This window comes from Vicugna pacos, chromosome 3, assembly GCF_048564905.1.
Source record: "Vicugna pacos chromosome 3, VicPac4, whole genome shotgun sequence".
In the NCBI taxonomy this organism is placed as follows: Eukaryota; Metazoa; Chordata; class Mammalia; order Artiodactyla; family Camelidae; genus Vicugna; species Vicugna pacos.
The window spans coordinates 70,813,550-70,830,926 of record NC_132989.1 but is presented as its reverse complement, the minus strand read 5'-3'; the positions used below and the strand labels follow the sequence as shown (position 1 = coordinate 70,830,926).

At 33.3% G+C, this 17,377-nt stretch overlaps 1 protein-coding gene across 3 annotated transcripts in view; it reads left to right on the top strand.

Annotated features, from left to right (window-relative positions):
* POLK (DNA polymerase kappa) overlaps window positions 1–17,377 on the top strand; it is a 62,903-nt gene that overhangs the window by 40,927 nt on the left and 4,599 nt on the right. For all 3 annotated transcript variants that reach the window (XM_006197587.4, XM_031674897.2, XM_072958509.1), the window contains 7 exons: window positions 2,194–2,347; window positions 6,424–6,660; window positions 7,823–7,947; window positions 9,546–9,712; window positions 11,877–11,909; window positions 14,516–14,612; window positions 16,559–16,730. In XM_006197587.4, coding sequence (XP_006197649.2) covers window positions 2,194–2,347; window positions 6,424–6,660; window positions 7,823–7,947; window positions 9,546–9,712; window positions 11,877–11,909; window positions 14,516–14,612; window positions 16,559–16,730 — 985 coding nt within the window. The remainder of the gene's footprint in view (window positions 1–2,193; window positions 2,348–6,423; window positions 6,661–7,822; window positions 7,948–9,545; window positions 9,713–11,876; window positions 11,910–14,515; window positions 14,613–16,558; window positions 16,731–17,377) is intronic.

Below are 17,377 nucleotides of genomic sequence, written 5' to 3'. Positions count from 1 at the left end.
GTAACAAAATTCACTTATTTTGATTAGCTGCTCTCCTTGCCCTGTCATCTAATAAAGGTACTAATGTACATTTAAAGTCCAGAACACTGCAATCAAAGAAAAAGGGGAATAATCTGTTGCTTTGAAAAGGATCTCTGAAATACAAAGATTTGATTATTCACTAAAATTGCCTCAACTCTCATACATGAAAATCTTCCCTTTTCTCTAATTTTGTTAACAACTGGACTACCATGTCAGTGCTAAAACTGAAGCCATAAATTGAAATTTTAGTATACAGTATCAAATGTTTTTAGACTGCTGTGGCAAAATGCAGTGTGTTAAAGACTGCCGTCTGAATTGAAACACTTAAAAACTCTGGCCTAGCATGTATTACCATTTAGTCTGGTGAATGGTCTTTAGATTCACTCTTCTTAATTGTATTCTACCTCATTTCCCCTAGAAATGAAACCTCCCCCAAATTAAAATGATACTCCACCTCTAAATTTTTTTGAAGTTTTTTTTTTTTTTAATTCTTTCAAAAACAGTTTATGGAAACAAGAGCTTTTGTGCCAACCTCTGAAAAGTTGGTGGGGAGAGGGGAGCACATTCACACGGGTTACTGCTTTCTCTTTTACTGTATTCTCAATTAGAGGTAAAATGCTGACCATAAATACTGTAGACTTTTAATAAGTTTGAAAGTACTTCAAAGACTGTGAGTGTTTTTTAAGTTCTACTTTAACTCAGTAGGACGTCTGATGGTATGGCAATGAGAAGAAAATTGTTTTTTGTAGTCTTTATTTACATAACCTAATGAAATCTTCAAATCTGAGCAGGAACTAGCTGGTTTATTTGCAGATGACAAATGAGTTCTTAAGTGTAAATGAACTATAGCATAAATTCACTGACCATAAATATATTAATATTTATGGCATGGTTTAGAAGTGAGAAAAAGCCATTTTTATTTTATCCAAAAGCATGGAAGATCTGTAACTGTTCTCAAAGCCTAAGTGCTTGCTTTTTGCTGGTATGTGTCTATTTTCGTTCTTAAATCAGTATCCTGCGTAAAGGAACTTAGTGAGTACTCATTGTCTCCAGGGAGCACTTCTCATTCAGAATAATCTTAGTTGGCTGCCAACTACAGACTTTCCAGAGTTTCATTTTGACTAGAAAGATTCCATTTGAGCACATTGTAAAAATAGTTTATAAGAACAAAGCTAATTAAGGTACTCTCTGAGTAAAGCTTGGCCAAGTTTTGTGTCACCATTTTCTAAATTACCTTTGACTCAGCTGTTCATAATTATATTAAGCCATAAACCTTTCTTTTTACACAGTATCAAAAAAAGTTTTTTTGTGATACAGCAGACAGCTTCGAAATATTAGATGGAAACATAATTCAGCAAATACATTTTTCTAGTATGTTATTTTGGCAACTACTTCTTCTAATACTTTTCAGCTCATACTTCAGTGGTTACAAAGAAATTCACAGTTTTACATAATAAAACTGTCTTATATAAAAGGCATTTCTGGACTCATACAGAGATTCTGACCTCTGTACATATTTCTTTTATCTGAAGATGCAATGCCAGACTTGTCCCCATTATTTAATATCATCACAGATTTACACTACAAATTTTATCATCTTTTCCATTCTAAATTCCAATAATTGAATTTTGTTTTCTGAATGGACATATACATTAATGTATGTATTGAGTGGAATTTTATGTGCATATTATAATTAATTGAAGTTGAACTGCTTTCCAAACAACTTAGTACCTTCATGTAAAATTATGCCTTTTTAAAATGAACAAAAACAATCATAAAATGTAAGGGTGAGCAGGATCCTATTGTTCCCTCTTCTGCTTTTGACCTGCTACCCAAAATTACATCGCTTAACCATTTTTTCTCTGCCTTTCAGAATGATGTTGTCTGAGATTTATTTGAATCACTTATTATTTATAGCTGTAGGTGGCTAAATAGAGATTGTATCAAAGGAAGCAATTTCACAGCCTTCTGCCTTCGTGGTCTGTTTTAATACAGAAGAGAATTTGAACAGACTTGCCCTAGCAGTCAGTTATTTATTCTCTAAATCTGTGAGCTGTTGATTACAGGATCCCTACTATAGTTGCAAAGTAAGAGTATTAATGTTTCTTACCAGCTGTAAATGGCAGGTTTTGCTATGGCAGCAAAATTGAAACCATTTTGTTCCTTTTGAAGGTTAAGGAAATACTTGCTGATTATGATCCCAATTTTATGGCTATGAGTCTTGATGAAGCCTACTTGAATATAACAAAGCACTTAGAGGAAAGACAAAATTGGCCTGAAGACAAAAGGAAGTATTTCATCAAAACAGGAAACTCTCTAGAAAATGGTAAGCAATTTATTAGAATGATCAAACTAAAAAGCAAACAAAACACCCTTTGGATTAACCAGTTAGTTTAGCATGCACAGGGGGTAGGAATAGATATACCTTTATTATGAAAAAGTATTAAAAATGAAAAATCAGAAACTTAAAATATACCAGTGGGTTTTCTGAGTTAAATGTGTGAAATGTCACTTTTAAACCAAATGAGATTGTTAAGTCTCTAGATTTTTGGAGTCTGCAGATTCCCTAAACAAAGTAATTTCATGGCAGTTCTTTTCCTAAGATTTAAAGAACAAAAGGATTGGATTGCGTCAAATCTGAGGAAGTTCTCTGTTTAAGGTGGCCTTTTGTTGTAGTAGTTAATAGAAAATAGATTTTTTTCAAAAACTAGCTTGAGATATATCAAAACATTGGGTGGGATTTTTTTCCTTATTTCCCAAGTTTTCTATAATCTGGTTATACAGTGACTATGACTTTTCAACCTTGACAAAATTAATGACTCCCCAAACTCTCTTCTTTGCCTGAGACATTATTTTTGATTCATTTTATATACAATGAAACAGAAGTTTTATGACCCCAAGTTTTTTTTTCAGATGGGCCCCTTATTACCTATTCAAAATGGTGCCAAAAAATGTGCAGATAGTACACATGCTGCTTTCAGTGCTCTGTCAGAGATGTGATTACTTCATATACCAGAGCTGCCCTGGAACCCTGAACAAAGTTCATCTGGATGAAAAGGTGGAAACAGGGCTTGCTCAAAATCCACAGCCACGTTTTATGTGCACAACTCTTCAACTGCTTCAGCGAGTAGACAGTGGTGGGGAAACCTGTTTGTAACTTTGCCTGAAGCAAAAATGGTGGATCCTCATTGGCATAAAATTCTAACTTTCCCATTGTTTGGGCCTCACATCTTTGGAGCAGATTTAATATGGACGTCAAATTCTCATTTTATGACTTTACTTAGAGCTCTAAGGGGTAGTTCTCTCTCTTTAAGAGAAACATTAAACAATCAGCAAACATAATTTCTGGACACAGAGACTTAGAACAGAAGTTTGGGGAAATTAGATAAAGCCTGATCACTTTGTTAGTTCCTACTTTTCAAGAGAAAGGAGGGGAGACATTATCTACTAATGGTTTTTTCATTTATCATTTGTCATATATCTAAACTCATTATGAGGATATGAATTTTTATTATGTATTGCTATTAACATTTGACTTATGTACTTTCATCTTTGTGTATGTCATATTCCTAAACAATTTAAAGTAGCTTCACTTTTTCCTTTTCTCATGTGTAAGTCCCTGTGGGCTGGGTTTTTGGGCATATCTGATTTCATATTATGCCAGGAGAAAGTGTCAACAGTGAATTGGAGCCATGGCAGGTGGTTGGCATACCTTCCTCTAAAGTCCATGGCTTTTTTCTGCTGTTTGCCCCTTTCTAAAAGGTGCAGTCTTTGGAAAAGTATTGCTAACTTCCATGTTTATATACAAATAAAATAATAGTTATTATTATAATAAAAGAAATGAAATACTGTACTATATACCCTTTTTAGCACTTTCCATCCAGATGGGATCTTTCATCCTAGTATTCAGATTATAAGAAACCTTAGTTTTATACTCTGATCACCTCAGTTATGAGGATTATGAAGTTATTTCTTTCAGAAAGCAAATAAAAAACCACTTCAGCAGTTGGTTGCATAGCCAGGCCTCACAGAGAAGTTGGGAAAACTGGACAGCAGCATGTAAAGCAGTGAAGCTAGAACACTCCCTTACACCATACACAAAAATCAACTCAAAATGGATCAAAGACTTAAACATAAGACAAGATACAATAAACCTCCTAGAAGAAAATATAGGCAAAACATTATCTGACATACATCTCAAAAATGTTCTCCTAGAACAGTCTACTCAAGCAATAGAAATAAAAGCAAGAATAAACAAATGGGACCTAATGAAACTTACAAGCATCTGCACAGCAAAGGAAACCATAAGTAAAACAAAAAGACAGCCTACGGAATGGGAGAAAATTTTTGCAGATGAAACTGACAAAGGCTTGATCTCCAGAATATATAAGCAGCTCATATGACTTAATAAGAAACAACCAAACAACCCAATCCAAAAATGGGCAAAAGACCTAAACAAGCAATTCTCCAAGGAAGACATACAAATGATCAAAAGGCACATGAAAAAATGCTCAATAGCACTAATTATCAGAGAAATGCAAATCAAAACTACAATGAGGTATCACCTCACACCAGTCAGAATGGCCATCATTCAAAAATCCACAAATGACAAATGCTGGAGAGGCTATGGAGAAAAGGGAACCCTCCTACACTGCTGGTGGGAATGCAGTTTGGTGCAGCCACTGTGGAAAACAGTATGGAGATTCCTCAAAACACTAAAAATAGACTTACCATATGACCCAGGAATCCCTCTCCTGGGCATATATATCAAGAAGGAACCCTACTTCAGGATGACACCTGCACCCCAAAGTTCATAGCAGCACTATTTACAATAGCCAAGACATGGAGACAGCCTAAATGTCCATCAACGGATGACTAGATAAAGAAGATGTGGTATATTTATACAATGGCATACTACTCAGCCATAAAAACTGACAACCTAACCCCATTTGCAGCAACATGGATGCTCCTGGAGAATGTCATTCTAAGTGAAGTAAGCCAGAAAGAGAAAGAAAAATACCGTATGAGATTGCTCATATGTGGAATCTAAAAAAACAAAAACAAAAACAAAAAAACAAAGCATAAATACAAAACAGAAATAGACTCACAGACAGAGAATACAACTTGTGGTTGCCAAGGGGGCAGAGGGTGGGAAGGGATAGATGGGATTTCAAAATTGTAGAATAGATAAACAAGGTTATACTGTATAGCACAGGGAAATATATACAAGATTTTATGGTAGCTCACAGAGAAAAAAAAGTGACAATGAATATATATATGTTCATGTATAACTGAAAAATTGTGCTCTACACTGGAATTTGACACAATATTGTAAAATGATTATAAATCAATAAAAAATGTTAAAAAAAAAAAAAAAGAAAAAGAAAAGGTAACTATACCATTCAGCAGCGGCTCTGAACAGTGAACCTGAAGGCAAGCACACTTTGCTTTCTGCCGTAGGGCTCTGTCAGTGACTGACCTGAGGCAGTGTGATAGAAAGATAAGGTGCAAAACACAGCATAAGGAACTGCGGAAGGGGCTTAGGAATATACCTTACTTGGTCTGCAGTGATTCTGTAGCTCTTTACCTTGACTTCCACCCTTCCATCTAAATGGGGAAAAGGAGATCCAGGTGGATACCATTTCAGCTGTGCCACAGTCTTAACTCCCTCTGAATTGTTCTGCATTTTAAAACCAGATCACAGAAAGTGAAAGAAACTAAAGTACACAAATAACAGCTTATGTAAGTTTGAAAATAAGGCTTATTTTGTAAATGGCCTGGGAATTCAGATTTGGAAAATATCTGTCTGTAACTTAATTCATATTATTATAAACAAATCAAAATTAAAATCAGCACTTGAAAGAAAATTCAGATTACTTTAACATCTGAAAATTTCTTCCATGAATGAAGAATATTTTAAGGTTTTTTTCTCCCCTCTAAAAACAAAATTTTCCTTTTAGGCATAATTATTCTAGATTGCTTAATAACCTTTTCCCTTATTCCTAAATTCTAATTTAGAAGGTTCTTCCCCGCACATACTCCCCAGAGATGAGAAAAGAGAAAAAAACTTTCATTTTTCTTAAGAAAAAAAGAAATGTGAATCTAATTCGAATTCTGAGTTTCAGTTAATTTCAGTACAGAAATTAGTGAGTTTTACATAAGCTATTTCCTTTTAAGATGTATACTATGGAAATGGATAATATTCTTTATAAGTAGATCTTTGAATTAATGTTTTCTTCATTAAATAGGTAAAAATATAAATGATAACATTTCTGATCTTGGTTCTTAGAAACAAAACTAAACCAGATTTGTTTTGTCTTTAGAAAGACTGTAGGGGAACCTATTTATGAAGTATATATGTTTTAAAATGAAGATGATTTACTATTTTTGTTTATAATTTAGATAAACCCAGAAAGGAGGTTAAACTGAGTGAGTGTGAACGATCCATCTCTCCACTCCTTTTTGAAGATAGTCCTCCTGATTTGCAGTCCACAGGAAATCCTCTCCAAGTGAACTCTGAAGAACCAAATAATCCTCAGATACTCGAAAATGCAATTGTTTTTGGAACATCAGCTGAGGAAGTAGTAAAGGAAATTCGTTTCAGAATCGAGCAAAAAACAACACTGACAGCCAGTGCAGGTACTTTAAAGGATATCGATGATTCCAATAGTTACAATTTTCAGACTGGCTAATTGAAGTGTAATATTAGCAGTTTCTCATTATAAAGTGTATAGTAACATTCTAGTTATCTGTTTTTTATTTAACTTCTAACAACTTTACCTCTTCAGAATGCTGTGAACCTGTAGGTAAATCAGAACTAAACAGAAAAGCCTCCAAGTCCAAAGCAAAAAATTACCATAAATCTCATGTAGCTATCCTTTTTTAAGCACAAAATCTATTTTAATTGACTTTGGACATATTTTATTAGTTTTCTCTTTGAAGCCTTTCAGTACAAGAAAGACCTAAGATGACCACACACAGTATGAATGAGATAGAAAAAATACCAGCTATCAATACAGCAACCTAGGATCATCTGGTGAAGGGGAAAAGAGATTTACAAAGTCAGTAACCTATGAGGGTATCACTGTTTCTTAGTGTAGAAACTGGAATTCATCCTGAGAACCTTACATTATTTTATGAAAGTCGTATTATGATTGGGTTAGTCTTTTCTTCCTATGCCAAAGCATGAGAATAAGTAATAAGTTTTAGGAAAATGTGTATAAAAATTGAAATGAACTATTTAATGATTATATTTGAATATGCCTATTTCAAGTTATCTTAATCATTGAGACACCTTGAAATTATAAAACACCTTTCTGAAAAGTAGTAACTTGCTTTGTAAGTAGCATAAAAAGGATGCACACGTTTCATTATCATTGCTTTAATATACTGGAAATCAGAATCTTTGATTTTTTTTTAATGTGGATTATTTCTACAAAAGACCTTTTAAAAGAGTAAACATCCATCCTAAATTATATAATCCTTATATAATGAGAATATTCTCAATCTTTTCTATGACAGTCCTGTATTCCTACTAAATATAATAAATGTACTAATAATATCACTTAAACTCAGAAATTACTCATAGGCTTCCCCATTTCTGCTGCCACAATGACTAATACAATTTCTTTTTCTAAAACCATAGCAAGCCCTATGGAGATAAATAGTAATCAAGTGTTATTTTTAAAGTGGCATTCCACATCGTTTCAGATTTTTGCATTTAATTTTTGTCTGTATTATTACATATTTTAAAATCATACATATCATGTTCTTTGAGTCATCATTGTGTTCTTCTTTTAAGGCATTGCACCAAATACAATGTTAGCAAAAGTATGCAGTGATAAGAATAAACCAAATGGACAATACCAAATTCCCCCTAACAGACAAGCTGTGATGGACTTCATCAAGGACTTACCCATTAGAAAGGTGAGATTTTACAGAAAATTTATCATCTGTACATATTCTCTGAGGTCTGAAGAAATACTGTTTAGGATGATCATAATGGGTTTTTTTTTGAAAAATTTTAAAACAGTAGGTAACAAGCAAGAACTGTGATGGATGATTTGAGTTTGGATTTGAAGAAATCTTTCTGTGAAACCCTAAAAATTGAAGTTAAACTCGTTTGCTGTAAAGTTTTAAGGAAGTAACACATGAAAGACTTAAGGAGATGGAAGAATAAAAAATACTTGTCAGAGTCCTTTCAGCTGTAACTTAACATGCTGTCTTAGTTCTAAAATCCAAATTGCTACCAGATTAATAGGTTTAGAATTTTAATTGCTTTTGACCAAAATACAAACAAACAAACAAAAACGGGGTGAGGCGAGGGGTATAGCTCAGTAATAGAGTGTGTGCTTAGCATGTATGAGGTCCTGGATTCAATCCCCAGGATCTCCATTTAATAAATAAATAAATAAATAAATAAATAAAAACAAACCTAATTACTCCCCCCCCCAAAAAAACCCCACAAAAAACCCAAAACACTTTACTATCTTTAAAATGATAAAAGACTCCGTCAGGGATTCTAGAAAGGATACATTTTATTATTTTGTACAGCTTCTAAATTTTTCTGCATATATATGCTTTTTAAAAATAATAATTGCTCTGTAAACTATTTGATGTTCTAGGACTTGCTTTTCTCACTCAGCATAATGTATATTAGTGAAATTTAAATAAACATTTTCAATGTTCAGAAGCAAGACTGTATCAATATATATAATGTATAATGATTCCTGAATAGTATATATAAGATGTAGCTATAAAGCAGTGTTTTCCAATGTGTTTTCCAAAGTATGAATGGGTGTTCTATTTAAAAAAAGGTTCTGGGATCAAAGAACCTTGGAATGTACCACCCTTGGTGGGTCACAACAGGTATTAGTATCTTAAGGATTCATCATTCTTACAATAAAAATTTCATTTTAAGTTTGTTTATCCTAGAAACAGACTCATAGTTACAGAGAACAAACTTTGGTTGCCAGAGGGGAGGAGCATGGGGAGTTGGGCAAAATAGGTAAGAGGATTAAGAGGTGCAAACTTCCAATTATAAAACAAATAAGTCATAGGATGTAATGTATGACATAGAGAATATAGTCAATAATATTATAATAACTTTGTATGATGACAGATGGCTATAGACTTATTGTGATGATTGATTTGTAATGTATGTAAATGTTAAATCACTGTGTTGTACACTTGAAACTAATGTAATGTTGTACGTCAACTATACTTCAATTTAAAAAAATTAAAAGGGAAAAAAAAGATTGTTTATCCTACCATTCCCCAAGTTTATATAACCACAGAACTCTTTTTTAAGTGTTTTTTTAATTCCATAGAATTTAAAATTTTAAATTTCCGTGGAATGTGAATTTAGGAAATACGGCCAGAAAGTAATTAAAGTGGTTTTCTTGTATAACTTGTGAAAATAAGCACATTATTATACCTTTTATTGGTTATAAAAGGTATGATGAGATTATAATACTTACCCTAATTAAAAAATGTATTAATGATAAATATTGATTCTTTTCTAGGTTTCTGGAATAGGAAAAGTTACAGAGAAAATGTTAAAGGCCCTGGGAATTATGACTTGTACAGAACTCTATGAACAGAGGGCATTACTCTCTCTCCTTTTCTCTGAAACATCTTGGCATTATTTCCTTCATATCTCCCTGGGTCTAGGTTCAACACACCTGGAAAGGTATCTGATTGTATAGTCATTCTGCTTTTTCTTTTTAATTTGCTGAAATTAACATTTTTAACCATTGAGATAGAGGCCATAAGCATAAGATGTTTTAAATTTCTTTTAGGCTACCTCAATTCAGAAAATAATTTTTGAATTAGACCCAAAAGATTGGATGTGAGAGAGAAAGAAAAGAGGAATAAAGAATCACTTCTAGGTTGTTGGCTACAGCAGTTGGACAAATGAATAAGAGGGATGATGGATGCTTTGTTTTCTGTACCTGACTTGCTCTTTGTTCAGAACATAAGAATACTAGTAGTCTGATTGTTGAGGAAACAAAGATGGCTCATACTCCTGAATTCACCCTTTAAGCGAGTCAACTTAATGATCCTTGAAAGCCTTCATGAACTGCCTGTATTTCTTCTCTTTTCCAGATTTGTAAATGATTCATTTACTCAATACTGAGTACTTACTTTGTGTTAGGCACTGTTCTAGGCACTGGGGTTGTTAACAGAAGTTAACAGTTAACAGGGCAAAGTCCTGCCTTAATGGAATTTGCAGAATAGTGTGAGAAACAGAAAGGAACAAATACAAGAAATAAACAGATGAAGAAAGTAAGGAAAAGTGAGGGCACAGAAAATGAGTTGGGAATAAGAGGCAGGGTTGGCAGCGGTCATCCAGAGGCAGAGACCTGAAGAGGGGAGCCATTCAAAGATCTAGGAGAAGAAGAAACATCTAGAGGAGAAGCCCTGTGTTGCCTCCCTGCCACTCTTTCATCTAAGTCTTAGAAATATCCTAGAGCTAGAAGGGTACGCTGTTCAGGGTGGGTGAAAAGAAGGTAATAAAAACAAGAATGAGAATTAACGCTGGGCACTATTTTTACAATTTTGTCATGATCCTGTTAGCCTGCCCTCAAAATAACTCCTTTATGTTCTTATACTTAAATTAAAGGAAAACAGGAAGATTATTGAGGAGGCATATGAAACAAATTTGATTAACCAATTAAACCTGCTAAGTCTTACAGAGATTGCAAGGCATGTACTATTGCTTTTCTCAGGTCTCCATGCTCCTCATTCTTTCCAGTCCACAGTTATCTGACTTTGATCTTGAGTGGATATAATGAAAGATAAGAGAAAGATATTGTAATAACCCCTGTTAATAACCCCGTATTTTAAGATGATGGGAAATACAACTTTCATCTTTAATCTAAAAATTACCCTCTTTTTATTTCTATAGTGCTTGAAAGCAGTATAGTTTTTAATATAATGTTAACACCTGTGGTAGAAATGCAGGTAATTCTTTTAAGTGAAATCCATAGGTATTTTTTAACAGTATAAAATAGCAAACCCACCTTTCCTTCTATCCACATTCTCTCTTCCCCTAATTTGCTTTGTTTTTGAATCAGTGGTACTTCCCCTCTTCTAACCTATTCCATATTTACTTCTATATTTGTTTGTCTCACTCCACTAGGATAAAGGTTTCTTAAGGGCAGGCACTTGGTCTGTTTTGTTTATTACCGTCTCTCCCAAGTTCTAGAACAGTGCTCAATTTGTAATAGGATCATTAAATACTTGGAAAATGAATAATCTGCATGTAATTTCAACTTTTTGATTTTAATTACTCCTATCAGAGCTGCTAGAATCCAACCAAACCAGATGTTTCAGATTCCCAATCATCATCCTATTGCTGTCTCCCAAATTTTGACTGAGCTTCTATAGAGTGGTATAAATGAATGATAAACAGGCTGTCGCAGAGCAAAGTTAATGTACTAGGGCAAAAACTAGATAATTGATAATAAATTATTCAAAACTTAATTGTATCGTATAACTACAAGCGTTTACATTACCACCTTCTGTTGGTTTTCATAAGTTGTGGGTTTTGATATTCAGACTTTTAATAGAAACAATTTATGGTATCAATCTGTTTTCAAATTTGTTCTCTTTGATAGCTGTAGACTTGATCCATTATATGTGTAATTGTATTAGCACCTTATCTATTTTCATTCCTTGGTGATAGTTTTATTTTTAGGTTAAAAAACTCACTGTGTTTCATGATATGTAACTTTTAAACTAAAACATTACTGAGATCTCTAAAGGGTAACTAAGTCATCTTGGTTGACTAAAAGGAACTCAGTCTTCTTTGAGAAAGCAACTAAAAGCTTTTCTTTTTAATTTATTTCAAGGGATGGAGAGAGGAAAAGCATGAGTGTCGAGAGGTAATATTTTGTTGTTAATTATTCATAATTCATATTATTTAACTAATTTTTAATTTTAATAAACTATCACTGAAATTAAAAATATTATTTGCAAATCAAATAATAATTTTCAGTAGTTTGACACTCCTAGAGTAAACATCCTAGTACAATACTTTATTATCTTTGCTTGCTGTGCTCTTAATGGAAAAAATTTAGCTGTACGTAACGTTTTTGAATGTTGGTTTTGTTCCTATTCAGTGAAAACCAAGCATTTTAGGATTTCAAATCTTAATTTCTAAGCTTGTTTATAAGAAGAATTATACTGAATAGTTATTTGGAAAATTTAATAAATGATGATGGAAATTCTTTCTGAAATTCTTCAAATATTTGTGAATGGACCATAGGCATCAAATAGTAAGATATTGAAGAAGGAGAGCTTAGAGGTGATGTAGTTCGGTGGTTTACAATCTTGTTTGGAAGTCAAAAGAAATCTTGATGGAACCTTATTGTTTTGGGAAATATGTTGTTATTTTAAAAGTCCCTCAATTATCTCCTCAAAGCGCCAAAGTTCCACTGAGACATTTTAGAAACACAGACCTCGTATAAGGTTGTGTTCATTCTTCACGTATATTATTTGGGATCAGAAAAGCTCGATGACTTTTACAAGACAATACACTCAGTAAATGACTTTGATAAAAATTGCTGGGTTAGGCTGTGATTTACATAAAAGCGATCAAAGGAAAAGAAAGGGAAAAAAAGCATCCAAAAGTGAGATAATATTGTCCTATTTAATGATTTTTTTTCTATTTTGTCTTTTGTTATTGAGAACATTACTTACTATACAAGAATATCAATATTAAATAATATTAATATTTCTTAAGAAAGAGCCAGCAAACCAATAGAAAAAATGAACAAGGGTCTAATTAATTAACAGAAAAGAAAGTACAGACGGCTCTATAAACGTGAAAATATCCCCGGTCTCCTTAATAATTTAACAAACACAGACTGAAAGTTCCCTGAGATAGCGTTTTTCACTAATCAGGTTGGCGAAGGTACTAACATACTCTATTGGCAAGACCATGGGAGTGAAAAGGCTACTAAACTCTAAAAGGTATACTAGTTTCTTATTGGTAGTATAACAAATTACCACAAATTTAGTGGCTTAAAACAACACAAGTTTATTCTTATACAGATCTGAAGGTCAGAAATCCTAAATTAAGGTGTCAGCAGGTTTTCATTCCTCCTAGAGGCTCCAGAGGAGAATCCATTGCCTTGCCCAAAGTTTCTAGAGGCTCCTTGAATTCTTTGGTTCATGGCCCCATCCTCCATCTTCAAATCTTGTATTTTGTTTTTCTTTGACTCTTACCTTCCTGCCTCCTTGGGATTATATTGGACCTACCTGGCTAATGCAGAGTAATTGCCCCATCTTAATTTAACCACATCTGCAAAGTCCTTTTTACCGTGTAATGTACTAGGTTCTGAGACATTAGAATTTGGACATCTTTGGGGACCGTTATTTTGCCTACTACAGAGGGCAAGCAATTTGGCAATTTCTATCACAGATACCCGTGTGCTTTGATCCCACAATTCTTTTTCTAAGAATTCACCCCACAGGTATGATCACATGTTGTTTTACATGTATACGGGTTATTCACTGCATTTTTTATGATAGCAAAAGATTGGAAATAACTTAAATATCTACAAATGGAGGATTGGTTAAGTGATCTTACATCTTTGAATTAGAATGTTATGCTGCCATATAAAAATGAGGAAATTATTTCCTCATAGGGAACTCTCATGAGGATGAATGAGAAAAGCAAAATACCAACAGTGTATCTGATATTCTACTATTGATTTTAAATTGAAGGGAAATGTTTGCCTGTTTGCTGCTTCTAGATATGCATACAATATTCTAGAGGAATTCAAGTGACTAGGAAGCTGGCAGCACTGGTTGCCACAGGGAGAACTGGGTAGCTGGGGGCAGATTTAGAAGGGGGACTCTTTAATGGATCGTTATTTGCTCGGGGTTTTTTACTCGTTACCCTGGTATCTCTTTAGTGTCTTCCTCTTTTTCGTTAATAAAACCTTTCAACACCCTTGTGCAGATGAAGTTACAAGTTCTGCATTTAATCTTACCAGCCCTCCATTCCAGCTGTCTATTAGACAGCTTTAAGTAGGTGCCATGAACGAACCCCTTAAATCTACTTGAAGATAATTCTTTTCCAGAAAATGCATGTGCAGTGATTGGAAAGATGTTCTTATCTGTATTTTCTTAAGATAATCTTCTGTAGCAAAGTCTATATACGTATGTATACTAATGTGTATACTAATTTACAAATTCTGGGGGCATTATTATTATCTGTTGGTGACTTTAATCATCTTTTAAAAAAAAATACTGTAGAGAACAAATGCACCTTTGCTAATCAGTTTAGCTGTAAATAATCTTCCATTGTTTAAGAAGATGCTAGATGTTTTTACGTAATTATATCTTAGTTCACTTGATAACTTTATTCTGTACTGTAGAAAATATAACTTTAATGCTAGGCCATTTAAACATACTATATTATTTCTAAATTATCCTGAATTATAGTTTACTTTGTGCAGCAAAATCATTCTGGTCTTTCTAGGACATTCAGTGAGATAAGTAAAGCAGAGGAACAGTACAGCTTGTGCCAAGAACTTTGCAGTGAACTTGCTCAAGATCTGCAGAAAGAAGGACTTAAGGTACTTTATTTTTATGCAGTGTTCTTAGTTTTTAAAAGTTTTAATAATAAAAAGGTACCTTAAATCAAGAGTTAGATTTTGCCTTAGATGAGGTCATTTTATGAGTAAGCAACTTGTGAGGATGGAGTGGCTCCAGTATAATTCCAAAGGAGTTTATATTACCTTGTGAGTACATTTGTTTGAATAAGTTCAAAATGAGAATTATATTGGCAATAAAGAATATGGCAAAGGGAAGGATTTCCCCAGAACTGTACTTATTATAAAGCCTTTCCAGTCATCCTTTAATGTCATTGTCAGGTAGACAATGACCTTGTAGAATAGGCATTTTGTTTCAAGGCCTTAATCCAGGTTGCTTAAAATACTGAGAACAAAACCTGGAAGACTTTGAACTTTGTATTTTATAATCTTCACTCACCACAATCCATATTTGATATTTTTCCAACACTCTCAAACCAGAGATGGGGTTATTAAAAACTGTAATACAAGAGTTTTAAGAAGTTATTACAAAGAATGGGGTAGCTGATGAATATTTTTTATAACCCTTCTCTATTATACCTTAAGTATAAAGAGAATTCTTTTTTAAAAATTTTAAATAAACTTTTTAAGTTTAGAATTATTTTAGATTTATAGAATAGTTAAAAAGATAATATAAAGATTTCCAGTATACCCAATTTCTCTTATTATTAACATCTTATATTATCACAGCACATTACAAGACAATACAGAGATTTCCAGTATACCCAGTTTCCCTCATTATTAACATATTTATCATAGTACATTTGCAAAACTAAGAAACTGACATTAGCACATTTCTGTTAACTAAATCCAGACATTTGGATTTTACCTATTTTTTTCCATTAATATTCTCTCTCTATACCAGGATTCAGTTCAGGGAACCACACTGCATTTAGTTGTCATGACTTCCCAATTTCCTCTAGTCTGTGTTCCTCAACTGCCTTCCTCTAGACAGTTGCTCAGTATTTCCTTGTTTTTCATACCTTGAGAGTCTTTTTTTTTTTTTTTTTTGACCTTGACAGTCTTGAGGAGTACTAGCCAAGTATACTGTAGAATGTCTTCCAGTCTGGGTCTGTCTGATAATTTTCTTATAATTAGACCAGGTCATAGGTTTTTAGAAAGAATGCCACAGAAATGGAGTGTCCCCTTCATCACAACCTATTAAGGTCTATGATAGCTACATGACGTCACAGGTGATAATAACCTTTATCACTTGGTTAAGGTAGTGTTTGCTCGGCTTCTCCCCTGTGAATTTACTCTTTTTCCCTTTCCAAACTCTGTTCTTTGGAATTGAGTCAGTAAGTCTAACGCACTCTCTAACCTCCAGGAGATTGCAAAATATACATAACAAAATTTACCATTTTAACTATTTTTAAGTATACATTTTAGTGGCATTAAGCACATTCATATTGTGCAACTAACCATCAACTTTATTGATCGCCCAAACTTTTTCATCATCCCAAAGTAAAGCTTGATACCCATTAAACAATAACTGTAAAGGAGTTCTAACATGTAAATTTAGCATAATATCTGGTATATAATAGGTACACAGTAAGTGTGAGCTGTCCACAAAACCTTTTCAATGAGGTCCCTTCAGAAAGATTTTTTCCCCCTATCTTTTTAGGTACTGAATTAACCTCAAGAAGAGATTCAGTGAAAAGGAAAAGAATCAGTTAACTTTGCCCTTTATATAAAAGTCTTTTGTAAAATTCATTTGGGTAAGGAGGTATTAATTATTGGCTGAAATGGGTTTTTTTAGATTATTTATGGATTCCAGTTATTCTTTATGAGAATTTTCATTACATTGTTTTATAAATAATTGTACTTCCATACTATATGTACATAAGAGACCCTTTTGTATTTTTCTAACCTGTAAAATAACTTTTTTCTAGAAGTTAAAGAGCCATATATAATAATGTATTCTGTTATAGGGCAGAACTGTTACCATTAAGCTAAAGAATGTGAATTTTGAAGTAAAAACTCGTGCATCTACAGTTTCGTCTGTTGTTTCTACTGCAGAAGAAATATTTGCTATCGCTAAAGAATTGCTAAGAACAGAAATTGATGCTGATTTTCCACATCCATTGAGATTAAGACTTATGGGTATGACTTTTCTTCCTGTTTTCCTTAAATTTGCTAGACTTCCCCAAAGAATCAGCTTTGGAAATATTCTCACCTCCATTTTATTTCTTAAACCTGTTTAGGAAGTTATATTTATGCTGCTGCCATTTTCCTTAATTCTTAGAACCTGATACAAGTGAAGCCATGATCATTAGTTTAATTCCAGTAAAAGCAAGTTAAAGTTGTTCTTTTCCTTACTACTTACCGAAATCCCTGGGGTTAGGTATGTTTCAAAATTTAAAACTTTTCACACTTTAGAAAGCAAATTCAGGGCATGTTGAGTATATTATGTAATCCTCCTTTGGGATCTGAGGCGGCACTTCATGATCAAACACATTATTATTTCTGTAGCAAAACAAACACAAAAAGAATTCACACAGAGTTGTAAAGACTCTAAATAGCCTCACATAAATATAGTCATAAATTACCATTTGTTGCTTATAATTTTCAGAGATCTTTGAATTTCAGAAGTACAGCTGAGAGATTGTAGCACTCACTATAAAATCACATCTCCAGCCATCACATGGTTAAAAAAAAAAAAAAAGTGTTTCCAAAGTGAACTGAGTGAGAGAATGTTTATGGGTAAGCACTCCAAATGCCAGCTTTCCTGCTAAGACCAGGTCATTAGC